Source organism: Leptinotarsa decemlineata, unplaced genomic scaffold, assembly GCF_025532065.1.
Source record: "Leptinotarsa decemlineata unplaced genomic scaffold, Ldec_3_MD MMD2_tig00026282_RagTag_RagTag, whole genome shotgun sequence".
Lineage (NCBI taxonomy): Eukaryota > Metazoa > Arthropoda > Insecta > Coleoptera > Chrysomelidae > Leptinotarsa > Leptinotarsa decemlineata.
In genome coordinates this window covers 23,839,669-23,854,594 of record NW_027412668.1, presented here as the reverse complement: position 1 = coordinate 23,854,594, position 14,926 = coordinate 23,839,669, and the positions used below count along the sequence as shown (strand labels likewise).

General features: G+C 36.5%; 1 protein-coding gene across 1 annotated transcript; it reads left to right on the top strand.

Annotated features, from left to right (window-relative positions):
* Nucleotides 1–3,967: 3,967 nt before the first annotated feature.
* Nucleotides 3,968–5,189, top strand: LOC141484751 (uncharacterized). Its single transcript, XM_074180110.1, has 2 exons — nt 3,968–4,300; nt 4,364–5,189. The coding sequence occupies exons 1-2, from the start codon at nt 4,146–4,148 to the stop codon at nt 5,067–5,069; spliced, it is 861 nt and encodes a 286-aa protein (XP_074036211.1). The 5' UTR covers nt 3,968–4,145; the 3' UTR covers nt 5,070–5,189.
* The last annotated feature ends 9,737 nt before the right edge of the window (nt 5,190–14,926 follow it).

Genomic DNA, 14,926 nt, shown 5'->3' with positions numbered 1-14,926 from the left:
ATGAAATAATTGGACCATTACGTTACTCTCAGAGAAGACTTAGAAGACATGTCAATTTGTTACTTATCACAGATGATTTCGGTAATAATCATTATTGTTGGATCAAAGATCTTTCAAGATTAGTTTCAAGCCAATTATCGGCTCATGAACATAAGAAATATTTTTGTGATGGCTGTTTATTATATTTTTCTAATGAACAATTACTATTACGTCATAAGATAAATGATTGTAATCACTTGAGTACTACAACACCATCAACCAATTTCAAAGTCAATAAATATGGGAAAACGGTACCTGAAAATATACTAACTTTTGAAAACTTTGAGAAACAAATGAAGGTACCATTTGTAGTGTATGCAGATTTTGAATCAGTACTGAAGCCGATTCAAACCACTAAACCAAATCCTGAATACTCGTATTCGATCAAGACATTCAAACATGAGCCTTATTCATTTGCTTATTTGATTAAATGTTCATACAATGATGATTTATCAAAATTTGTTTCGTATAGGGGTGTGGATGCAGCCCAAAAATTCGTTAGCAAAATCGAAGATGATTTGAAAAATATTTATGAAAATCATCTCAGGTTTCCTATTCCTATGGATGTACAAACTCCTGAGGAAGAGGAACAGTTTGCTTCTGCCACAAATTGTGGCATTTGTTCCAAACAATTTAATGATGGCGAAGTCAAAGTGAGGGATCATTGTCACCTCACAGGAAAAAAAAAGGTCCCCTGCTGCTCATTCATCTTGTAATTTGAATTTTAAATTGCCAAATTTCATTCCTATAATTTTTCACAATCTCAGTGGATATGATTGTCATTTATTCATAAAGGAATTGTATAAAAACAAAGATAAAGTGGATGTCATCCCACAAACTAATGAAAAATATATATCTTTCACAAAACATCTCTTTACACACTCCTATACGGATAAAGATGGTAGGGTGAAGAAGAATTATTTGAAAATGAGATTCATTGATAGTTTCAGATTCATGCCTAGTTCTTTGGAGAATTTAGGTGCAAATTTAACATCTGATCAGTGTATCGAGATGCGCAAACATTTCCCACAAATTGAAAATTTCAATTTGATGAGAAAGAAAGGTGTATTTCCCTATAGTTTTGTTGATGACATCGAAAAACTGAATCATCCAAGACTCCAACCAAAAATCAATTTTATGATAAACTCAATTGTGAACATATATCAGATAATGATTATGGGAGAGCTCAACTTGTTTGGAATTTATTCGAATGTCAGGATTTGGGTGAATACTCTGATTTATATTTAAAGTCAGATGTGTTTACTATTATGTGACATTTTGAAAACTTTAGAAATATATCTGTTGATAAATATAAATTGGATCCGGCACAATACTTCACTGCACCCGGATTATCGTGGGATGCCATGTTGAAATATACTAATATTGAATTGGAATTACTAACTGATATTGATATGGTTCACTTCTTTCAAAAAGGTATTCGTGGTGGAATAAGTCAATGTAGTGAAAGGAAACATAAAGCAAACAATACATTTTTACCGGATTATAATCCAAATGAACCATCTTCATTCATTTCATATTTGGATGCAACAAATCTATATGGTCACAGCATGTCGCAACCATTACCAACAGGTGAATTTTCATGGTTAGCACCTCATGAAATTCTCAATCTTGATATAATGAATGTGGATATCGATAGTCCTTATGGATATGTATTGGAAGTGGATATACATTATCCCCAAGAACTTCATGATAAACATTCCGATTTACCATTCTTAGTTGAACGTTTGATACCTCCATATGCAAAATCGAAAGTTCCCAAATTAATTCCAAATTTAAACGACAAAAGAAAATATATTGTTCACTATAGAAACTTACAGCAAGCTGTCAATCATGGTTTGATAGTGATGAACACACATAGAGTATTGAGGTTTAAGCAATCATGTTGGATGAAGCCTTATATAGATTTGAATACTGAAATGCGTAATAGGTCTAATAACAAATCTGAAAAAGATTTCTACAAACTAATGAATAATGCAGTCTATGGAAAAACAATGGAAAACGTAGACAATAGAATTGATGTTAGACTCATTACACATTGGGAAAATATAAAAAGAACTATAGGTGCTAGTTGTCTCATATCTCGACCAAATTTTAAAAAATGCTCTATTTTTACAGAAAATTTTGTTGCCATTCAATTGGCTAGAGTAAAAGTTCATTATGATAAACCACTATATTTAGGATTTTCCATTCTAGAATTATCTAAAACAGTTATGTATGATTTTTTCTATGGATGTATCAAACAAGAGTTTGGAGAAGATGCGTCCTTACTCTACACTGATACCGACTCCCTTATTCTCAAAGTAAATACAGACAATTTCTATGAATTTATCAAAAATAATATAAATAAGTTCGATACATCTAATTATAAAATAGGAAACCAATTCAATATTCCAGTGACAAAGTCAGTTCTGGGTAATTTCAAAGATGAATTCCCAAATGATCCAATAATCAGCTTTTACGGTACAGGTGCTAAAGCGTATTACGTGAAATCTGTTGATGGTGAACTGAAGAAGGCCAAAGGTGTGAAACGATCTGTTATAAAGAATGAATTGACATGTGAAGACTATGAAAAAATCATTGAAGAGGGAGGTATGATATTCAGGAAGATGAACTCGTTCAGAAGCGTATTGCATGATATTTACACTGAATTGAAAAATAAAGTCGCTTTATCGTATCATGACGACAAGAGATTCATCATTCCGAATACCACTCGAACTCTTCCATGGGGTCATAGCGATATAGAATTTTATCGAAATGATCCTAATGATAACATTCGTTGGGTGTCTGAAATCGTTCATTCTTTTTCTCAAGAGAGCGCCTTAGACCAACTAATCAATTTGTTGACTGTAGAGATGAATAATTGAATTATAATTCGAAGTATTATTGCTTATTCCTTCAAACCGGAACATTCTTATTTGTGATTATTTGTGATTATTGTATTATGTATTGTATATGTATCACTTTTACCAAGTTACTTAGATGAATAAAAAATGATAAAAATATTATTTGTTTCATTTCTATTTTCCTAACCAATTACTGTAAAGTATATAGCATAATGTAAATGAAAGAAATATCAGTTTGAAAAGAATCATCGTAGAGTGCACAATGTCTAAAACAATCGATAAGTTTGGTAGAAAAAGAAAATTGGGTGGTAATGTCATTCGAGGTCCTCCCGGGATTGGTTTTAAATTAACAAAAGATGGTCATTATGACATGCAAAGAAAAATATTGAAAAATATAAGCGAACCAATTGACAAGAGTGATTGTGTAACTGTATCATATCTTGAGGGGGAAATTAACGGAACAAAGGAGGTTATACTTCTAGCCCTACAAGCTGCAATACAATCCACAATAGGTAATATTGCTCGCGATGCCCGTCAAGCATTTGACGATAAAATTGCAGAGGCTCGGATAACTTTCACTCGTAAATTTGACAAACTTACAAATGATGTGGACATAAAAATGTCTGACATAACAGCGTCTACAAATAAAAAATTTGATGCTATGTCAAACATAACAGGGACTACAATGAAAAAGTATGATGTACTAGAAGAGAGAGTTGAAGTTTTGGAGAAAAGCCATAAAGTCAGGCCATCAGGTGGACTGGGATATCCAGGACTGGACATTGATCCAAATGTTAGAATAATAGAACCAAAACCAAAACCAACAGATGACGTATTAATTGAACCAACATGGTGAATTTACTCCCGCGTTAGGTTAGATTAGATTAATACATACTGTAGGTTAGGGTCATAGGTGTTAGGTTAGGTTAGGTTTCACGGCGCGCGAAGCGCGCGGGTGGGGGTGGGGGGCGGCGGGGCCGCGCGTAGCGCGGCCCCGCCGCCCCCCACCCCCCACCCCCCCCCTCCTCCCCCCGGGGTGGTGGTGGGGGGCCACCGCGCCGGCGCGCGAAGCGCGCCGGCGCGGTGGCCCCATTACGCTCGCGCCGGCGCGCGAAGCGCGCCGGCGCGAGCGTAGCGAATTGGGGCGTAAGCCGCGCGGAGCGCGGCCCGCTTTCTTCCCACCATTGCTCACCCCGCCCACTTCCTACCATTTCTCGCCCCACCATATTCCAACCATTGCGCATGCACGCCCCCACCTCATTCCCTCCACTCCCAATGATGTTGATACCCCGAGGAGCATGTTCTTCTACATTCAGTACGACAACTCCAGTCATCCAGAGCAGTCCAGCCATACTCAACCAGAAGCAGTGTACTATACGACGAGGAGCTAAGTTTGAGTAAGTTAACAATGTACTTTAATTTTTTACATCTACTAACTTTGTATTATTTTACATTTTCAGAATGGCATCCAACACTCAGGAATTAAATAACGCTGTGGCATCCATCATGCCTATGACAGAGCAGGAGAAGGCATCCACTTCGCGAGTTAGGTGCAGATCCACCAGCCCTGACTTATTCGAGGAGGAGGAGGAAGTCAGGCCTGTAAAGAAGGTTTGCCAACGACCTGCAGCGAAGGTTGGTCCTATTTCTAAGTACCGAGCTACTTGCAATAGGACTAATCCTTATGCAGGTAGTTGGTCGACCGCTCCAAACAGCTTAAGGCCCTCCACACCACCCGCAGCAGTAGTGGAACAACCTAGGGCGCCTTCTCCGGAGGAGCCACCAGTTGTATTGTCCCCATCGGAGGAGGCTCCCATCGTATTCACTCCGTCGGTGGTGCCGCTTTCGCCGATGCTGGCAACACCGGTGACGAATCCTGAAGTGTTAGTGCCACAAGTGCGACAGCCTATCGGAGAGGTTAGTGAAATGTTGGACAGTTTTCTACAGAGATGTAAGGAAGCAGAACATGCTTCTCGAGCTAGTGAGGCCGCGTTGGTTAAAAGGAAGCGCGAAATGGCTGAAATTGTTAACCGACGGAGGGAAGCAGAAAAAGTAATAGCCGAACTAGATCGGAAGTATGCATCTCTGGAGAAAAAGTGTGAAGCAGATACCTCTTCGATAGAGACTTATAAAAAGTTAGTGACTTTTATAAAAACTTTCCCATAGATTAAGTGTAAGTGTAGTAAGATTAGTTTTAGGTTAGTTAGGAATATTTAATTAAGATAGTTTTAAGTTTATGTTTGTAATTTTAGGAAATAAAAATAAAATAAAAAAAAAGAAGTGAAATTAAGGTGTACATTGTTTTGGTTTGGTACACATTGAACAATGCGATGGTTGGAGCATTTTTCTTCACTTCGTCTCATTATTATTTCCTTTTTTTTATTTCAATTACAAGTTCTTCTATGCAAATACCTCACATCAATTTTTGTGTTCTCTAATCTATTGTAAATAATCTCTTGGGAAGAAAATATGTTTCATAATGAAATCAATAAGTATATTTCATATAATTCATATAGTATTTTCAATTTTCTCTTTCATGGAATATAGCTCATGTCATTTTTGAAATTCATTCCCACTTAATCCCCTCTCCTCCCCACTCCTCCCCCACTCCCTTTCAAAAGTATAAACGTAGGAATTATCTGTTGGAATATTCAGTTGATCAGCCACCTTCAACATGAACCTGATTCAACTACTGAGCCGTACAGTGACCCAGCGCATCAACATCCTTACTGGGCTTCTATCCATGAAGGTTTCGTTACCTCCACGACGGCACCTCACTCGATGGATTATGATGACATAATTTATGATGATCGGATACAAGTGCTTCACGTTACTGGAACCGATCAAGCGGACCTGTCTGATGGGGATTATCCAGATCCCTATGATTGGCGGAATGATTACGAATGGGATACACAGTCCGGAAACACAGACGACGACGACAGCGATGACGATGATGACGGTGACGCTGACAATGAGTCCGATGATAGTCCTCCACCATCCCCTATCCTGATTGATGAAGTCCTGAATTCAGACGATGATATGTAATCGTTTCCTCATTTCTCCCATCCTTTCTATTCCTTTCCTTTCCTTCCACGGAGTACACACTTTTTGGTTGGTGTACACGAGGCACTGCGAGGTTGGGGCAGTGTCTTTTTCCCTCTCCCTTATTAGTTTTTTTTATAATAATCACTCAGAGTTTCTCATAATAATAATCACTTAGAATTTCAAAAAAATTGTCATTCTTATTGCTTTCGAATTTCAAACACTGAATTGTTCTACATTTACACTTCACCCCCTCCTTTTTTTTCCAATATAAATAAAGCATCAATCCCAGTTCTATATCATTCTTCCACAATGTCGAGTGCTGATTCCACCACCGAACCGATGAGTGTACCAGAGTGTTCTATGACGAGTACAGGCCCCATCCAGGTACATGGAATAGATTCAACGTTCGATCATTTCAGTACAAATTTTGCACAAATGCTGCAACGTATCTATGATCTACCTGATGATTTCCCGGCACGTATGGAAGAAGGTATGCAAGAGGAAGTAGAGGCAGAGTTAGAGATGGATGTCAATGAGTTAGACGATCTAGAGGATAACGAGCTAGATAATTATGCTAATGATGATTCCATTAGTATATCGTCTGATTCAGATGATTATGAGGATGACATCATCAGTATATCATCAGATACAGATGATGATACAATCATCATTGTTTCTGATGATGATGAGGAGCGTTAGTCCATACCATTGCATGGATTAATAAAAAAAACAGCCCTTTTCAGGGCTACAATTGAAGACTGAAACAATAAAAAAATATAGCTCTTTTCAGAGCTATCATTATACTTTCAAACAGAAACAGGTTCATACCATTGTTAACATTATAGTCTCAAACAAAATGTATGTATGTAAAAGTATTCATCATTATATGCATACAATGATTGACAAAATGCCAACTTCAACTTTCATTTAAAGTAGTACTCATCATATGCATAGATATTCAATGACTATCAAATTCCAAATATCGACTTTTCAGTCAAAGTAGTAATTTATTTGTCATATAATGTATAGATATTCAAAGACTAACAAATTACTTAGACTTTTATTAGTCAAAGTATTCATTTGTCATATAATCTATGAATACTAATACAACTAACTACTGTTTGTGTGAATAATGTAGCCCTGAAAAGGGCTGTTGTTTTTTTTTGACCAGTAGGTCCACGGTTATTGTGCCACAGGTTGGACATTATTACATATAATACATGTAGATACTCGGGTGAAGTTTGTTAGTGGCCTCTCGCAAGCTTCACACCAATTCTGTCCCATTTCCATAATTGAGACAGTGTTGTGGGTGTTGACATGGGCATACCACCCTCCATTATTGTTTCTATGCGAATAAAACCGAAAGCAGCACCAACATAGTTTTTTGTTCTCTCCATCTATTGTGCTGATCAATACGTATGCATCCATTGCACAATACAAATCCAAGGGATCTTCCAGTGTCTCACTGACATTGAGCGTTCGCATACCGATCCTCAAAGCACCATCGCCTTCAGTTGTGTCAGCTTCTATCCCTTCATCATCTCCTTCTTCATCCATGACCCTCTCAAACTCCATCACGTCATCATCTTCGTCGCTTTGGTTGGCCTCGTTTTCAACTTCGTCTATCTCATCTTCATCGACTCCAACATCTTCTGCTTCAACTATCACTTCCTCTAGCGGAACATTGACATCCTCATCATCTGATTCGTCTATCCAATTGTTTTCATCAACAGCAGATATTCTATTTAATGCAGCATTTATTTTTGCAGAATTCATCTTGTTGTTGTTTGCTCACAGTTGTAGAGAGTGAATGAATGAACTCTAGGTTTGCAAGTCGACTTATATAGGAGGTGATGCGACTCCCACTTGACTCGTTTAGAGTGGAATAGTAGGAGAAGTTATCCCACTATACTTTCACATGATGTTGATTTGTATAAATAGAGATCGTAGGTGTAGGAGAGAGCATTCAGAGTTTCTGTAAGTCATCTCTTAATATTTCTAATCGAATTAGTAAAATGCCGTTTCCAAAAGAGTGGAATGAAAAACCAAAAGTGTGTGTCTACCCAATGATGATTGCAGGGGCTATTGTGTGCTACTTTTGTCAAATAAGTAGACCTAAGGATTCAATCAATCCATGTACTGGTATGTGTAGTGATTGCGTGTTGCGGATTCAACTATCGCCTCCTTCTCATCCACCGAAGCGAACAAAATCGGATTATCGTCAACAACAGTTACAGTGTCTGAAGTGTTCCGAACCTATAATATTTAACAATATAGGTATCTGTAGAAATATTTGCGGTACCTGTGCTGCCGTTCCAACTCCACTGCAACGTTGTTTGTGTTGTGATACATATTCCATGAATTGTTGGAATCATGTATGCAATGCATGTAGAAGTACTTGGGATCTGTGTGAGAAGGTTGGTCAACTCTACCCCAATAGGAGAATCCATTTTTTTCAATGTTGGTGTTTGACGCACGAGCAACAACTATTGAGGAATAGAGTCAAAGAACGTTCCACATCCACAGAGACATATTAACATTTTTCATTTTATATTTTTTATTATCGTTATTGTCCTCTATTATTAATAAATATATATATATATATATTTTGAATTTATTTGTATTATTTTCTAACATTTAAAAATACATGCATGCAACACAAAGTTTTCCTCTTGAATGACAAAGATTGTTACATGCGTGAATAGTTTAGTGAGAGAGCGCATGTGCCAGTTGATGAAAGAGCGCATGCGCTAGTTTATTTTCTTCTATAAATGGTGAGGTCTCAGTAACATCATCACCTTTCCTATCCACATTCTATTGCTATCACATATCATTCCTCAGACCTTAATAATCATGAGCTCTATGCCGCTATTGATTGCTGAAGATGGTTCACCACTTATTGATATCGATCAGACTGATTTTGAAAATATTCCAGTATTACATTTATCCAGTCAAGATTCGATAAATGATTTTGATATTAACGACTTCGTTAACTTTGCAGATGTGCCAGAACCAAATGAGCAAATTATTATTGAAAATCCGATCGTTTCGCAATTATCATCACTCAAACACTCTTCATCTACCCTTCCTCTTGGTGTTGATAAGAAATCTAGAACAATCAAGAGGAAGGTTACTAAGGCATCTTCATCGATTGTCACTGACTTTAAAGAAAAGAAAGAATCCAAAAGTGTTGTGCGACAGAAAAAACCCGCAACGAAAAGTGACAGATCGAAGAGGAAGCCAAAAGGTACTCCTAAAGAAATGAAGAGTGATTTGAAAGCTGAACCGCTATCTTCTTTCAGTCCCCTCCATCGGTTTGGGGAAATGAAAAGGAAAGCAAAATACCGTCTTGTAAAGGCACAGATGACTATTGCTGAACTTGAAAAGAGTGAGCGAGCTATTAATGCTAATAATGAAACTCTTGAAGCATTAGATGCCAAGATTGCATTAGCGAAGGTTGAATTGGCTAGAATGTCTAAAGATGCTGATGAACTCCGTTCAAAAATAGGTAAAGATAAGCAATTCCATCAACGTTCGAGAATGCAAGCTCAGGCTGAGCTTGAGCAGTCGACTAAGCTTTATGAGACGGCATTATCAGTGAGAGATAATTGGCAAAAGGAGTTGGATACTGCATTTCAAAGTGACGGCGATTAGTTTTGGGAATGATAATGTGTTTTCAATATCGTGAGTTGAAAAATATAAGCGGGAATGGAGTATACAATTAATTTGGTTTGGTATACACAGAACATTGCGAATGGCTGGGGCAATGTTTACCGCTGCAATATTTTTCAATTCACATACTTATAATTGAAATGAAAACAATAATGAACTTTAATATTACTTTATTCATAAAAGTCACTATTAGATACATTTAAACCATATTTGATTCATCAATCCAAGAATTTTGTTCGCTAGGAAGACCTAACCACTTTACATATACTTTATTTTTTCTTCTCTTCAACACCTTCTCAATCAGATATACGTCAGGATTCTCGGTTCGTAATAACTCTTCTTCGTAAAAACATCCTCTAATCGGCTGTTCATTCATATCTTCAAGATTATAAGTCGTTGGGATGGTTTTATTAATTTTAACAATCTTGAATAGCTCCGTGGTAAAATTCGCAGTGTAAGACTTTTCAAAAATATTTTTGTATTTACTTATACGTACAATATCATTCAATTGGAATTTGGGTTTACTTTGTCTTCCTCCAATTCCATTGATACCCTTGAATTTCAATTTTGTTGTTGAATCAACATTGATGGGTGCCATACCTATTGTACGATGAACTTTATTATTATATCTACTAGTTATAATTGGAAGAATATCAAGCCATTTGTGGTGACCTCTCATCGAAAATTCCTTGTAGAGCCATGCCTTTATTGTACGAATCACTCTTTCTGCTATAGCTGCCTTCTTTGTGCTGAATGTTGAATAATGATTGATATTATATTCTCGCATGAGAGATGAGAAGCTTCTATTAAAAAATTCTTTCCCTTGATCGCTTTGTATATGTTTAGGGGAAAATTTGGCTTTCTTCAGTACATATTTCATTGCATTAGTTATTGTACTACCTGTTTTATCTTTAACTGGCACAGTCCATAGATATTTTGAGTAACAATCAATTACTACAAGTATATATCGGTATCCTTCATTACTTTTTGCATAAGGTTGTAGTTCAGCTAGATCTATTTGCCATAGATCTGCAAAAGCTTTGATGGTAGTTATTCTTCTACGAAAATTACGTCTTGCAGGTCTATGTAATTCATTAACAACTTGTCGTTTGATATCACTTACTTCATTAGTCATTCTATTTCAATATGATTAAAGAGAAAAAAAGTGATAATGTTACTGCATTGAATGATGATGTGACAGTGATCATTACTTGTGGATATATATTAATATATTATACCTTCTTCACGTAATTCTTCAATTATTGAAATTATTTCATTATCATGTCCGGTATGTCCAGCTGACTTTGATGCTACCAATAGTCGTAGGCGAGCAACTAACTCTTTCGGTGAATTCCAGTACACATAATTCGCAGGTTTAGAACTATATGTTTTCTCCATTTTCACTCGTTTGAGTGCTCCACCAATTTTACTTCTACTCCTAATTGGATATTGTCGTGAGTCTAATAGTGGTTTGATGACTTCACGAAATTTTTTAGAATTTGTATTTTTAAAACCATTCTTCAGATGATATTGTTTATATGGAGCATTCGTTATTTTCAATATTTTGGAATATACTTGACGAGTTTCTTCATTATCAACATCTTGTGGATTCTTCAAAAAGATCATATCATATAATTCTGGACTACCTGCGCATTCATATTTTTTCACTTTATTAGCATCCCAAAATGAAATGTTTCCATCTTTGAAATGTACCACTAGACTTCCCATTTTCAGCTTTTGTGTAATTGGATCCATACGTACGCCAAATGTTCCATCATATGCTGGATTTCTAGATTTTACATTATTCAAATGTTTCATCAAAACATCTTCACCACTTTCATTCATAACAGGTGAGATGTCAGGATCCGAGGAATCGATGTGGGACGATGATGGTGTTTCGAATAGAGTTGTTCTCATATCGTCTTGAAGTGTGCTCGTGTCACTATTCACAGATGATACACCATCAAAAGATTGTTTTCTTCCTATTGGAGTACTCATGGGATAATTTGAAGTAGATTGAACAGATCCACGATTTGGTGATAACACTGCTGATTTAGAAGTAGCGTTTGATGATAAAACATTCAATGGTTTCATTATGGGCTCATACAATCTTTCAAGTGTCGAACGATTTTCAATATTATCATTCTTGATAGAGTTGAATTTCTGTCTGACAGCTTCTGTTGTCTCTACTAGTTGACGTTTCAAATTCATTTCATTGTTTTTATGTTCAGAATCGTTTTTTGTATTCATAATGCCCTTTTTAAATTATAGCTCAATTCGTTGATGAAGTGACCTCTACAATATTCAGTGATCGAATAAGTTTCAAAAACAAGATCATGGGTATATAAAACTATCGAATCCTTTGCGATATCTACCTTCATCTATTTTTCTATCCTTATCAATTACTAGAAATCCATATTGATCCTCCCAGCATTTAACACACATCAATTGGAATTGTTTGAATGTTACATCGGGTGAAACATGATCTGAATAAATGTGATGTAAATTCGTCTCATCTTGTTTGAACATTATAATGAAATTGGTATTGTCACGCACTAACTGTTTGGGTACCCGTGAATATGTCTGTGCTAGATAAAAACAATCAACATCCTTATGACGTCCCATACAGAAATATGATCTAATAATATCTTGCTTTTCACATATCACATCATCGAAAATGAAAACAGAATTAGGCTTAGCGTCGGAGGGTTCCACTATTTCTGCATTATTGCTGAATGTATAAAAACCTAATCCTTTTATAGGTTCCAAAACACTTCGCAAGTACTGATATTTAGGTTGATTGAGTGACTTCGAATAGAGATACACATTTCTAAATCTCAATCCTTGTGGATGTGTTAATAGTGATATCATTGCATTCGTCTTTCCACAATTTGAAGGTCCTATAATGAGTCCTCGAACTGATGATGGAAGTAGTGGACCATGTCTGAATACTCTTTGTCCATTCAATCCACACCCAAATTTCTCATCTAGATTATCTACAGCAAACTTTTCTTTCTGTTTTACAATGCGCATCGTGCCGTGGTTGGAGACTATATAAATGTTATTAGCTTATTCATTTCAATGTGTACCATCAAACGATACGGACGTATTGAAAGTGATCGTAAAATTAAAAGAGGTTGTGGTTTTGTTAATGATTTAATAAACAAACTTCCTTTCGAATTACATCTACCTGGAGGATATCAATACTGTGGACCGGGTACAAAATTGAAACAACGTTTAGCTCGTAACGATCCTGGAATCAATAAATTAGATATTGAATGCAAAAAACACGATATTCAATATTCTAAGCATCCATCTGATCTTGCAGCAAGACATTTAGCCGACAAAGAACTTGAATACAGCGCTTGGAATAGGGTTAAATCAAAGGACGCGAGTATTGGGGAAAGAGCAGCTGCATTACTTGTCACCAACATTATGAAAGCGAAAAGACATATGGGCATGGGTTGTAGTACCAATAAGAAAAAATGTAAGAGGAAACAATCGAAGAAAAATAATATTAAAAAAGTTGCATTTGGTGCTGGGATAGTCCATAAAGTGCGAAATGTATTGAAGAAAGCTGGTGGGAATCAATTTGTGACGAATAATAGCAAAAAAGCTATCACTGTAGCATTGCAGGCGGCACGTAAATACCTTAAAGCTGCCGGTGGAAAGAAGAAAATCCGCACACCACGCATAATTCCTGTTCCCAAGATCGGTGGACTTTTACCATTGATACCAATTTTTGCTGGACTATCCGCACTAGGAAGTTTGGCGGGAGCCGCTGCTGGTATTACCAAGGCCGTGAATTCGGCAAAAGCCAGCAGAGCGGCTTTAATGGAAGCCAATCGTCACAATAAAACCATGGAGGCTGTAGCATTAGGCAAACGCGGAAGTGGAATATATCTCAAACCATACCGTAAAGGTTTAGGACTATATTTAAAACCATACAAAGCCACAAACAAAACAAAAAACTGATTGAACCCCTACCTCAGAGGCCTCTTACTGATCTCGATCTCAGTTATTATGCACAAAAAATGAAAATTCCACATTTTCGTGGTGTTTTTATGCGTGATAGATTACCATCTTCAGGTCCAAAACAAAACGAGACAGCTATTGTTAATTTAGATGGAATAAGTGGACCAGGAACACATTGGGTGGCATATAAAAAATGTGGGAAAGAAGTCACATATTTCGATAGTTTTGGAGATCTACCCCCACCATTGGAATTGACTCGATTCTTTCGAAAATGTTCGAATGTAAAAATCAAATATAACTATGATCGACAACAGAAATTTAATACAGTTCTCTGTGGTCACTTGTGCTTGCAGTTTCTCTCTAAATAATTTTCCAAATAAAAATGGATTCAACACCAAAACTGGATCGGGAGGCTATCAAGGGAATGGGGTTTTCACTTAGAATGTTTTCAAAATATGGTACCTTGAAAAAAATGGATAAAGTGATGCTTGCAAATATGCCTAAGGAAGTGATACTTGCATGTGTTGCACATGAGATTGCATATGTTTGGGAAAAGTTGCCTAAGCATCTGCAAGATGACATCGATATAATGAAACATAGATATTGTTATGAGCACCACCACGATCAAAATTCAGATTCGGATGTTAATGATGGTCCTATACCTCGAAAATCTATGTGTTGTATTTGTAATATAGAGGATGTGAATATTGGTATCAATAAAAATGATACTTATTACAATACAACACCTTCCAAAAAGTGTAAATTGTCTCAAATGTGCTGTTGCTGTGTACAATAATAAATTGAAATGTGTTTCAAAATATTCATCAGTCATGTCACGAAAGTTCGAGCTACAAGCTGTCGGGACAAGTGTCTTGAGTGCGGATTTTTTTCCACCAATTGAATTGGATAGGAACAGTCGTTATGGATTAGGACTTTTGGGATTCTATGGATGCAATACAATCAATAATATAACTGAAGCTAATAACTTAGTTAGTTTTAGAATCAGTAATGACAACTCATCGATACCCCAAAAGTTGACAATTGAAATTCCATGTGGTGCTTACGAAATAGAAGAGATCAATGCCGTCATACAGAAACATATCATGTTCAGATTGTTTCATGATAAAAAACCAAATGATGTCGATGCAGATGATATTTTCTATCTACACGCCAATAATAATACATTCAAATGTGAAATGCGATCCAAATATGAAATTGATCTGACACATCCAAATTCTATAGCAGAAATGATGGGGTTCGCTCATGGAATATTTCCACCAAATCAGATACATGAATCATCATTACCAATAAACATTACAACTGTGAGACTT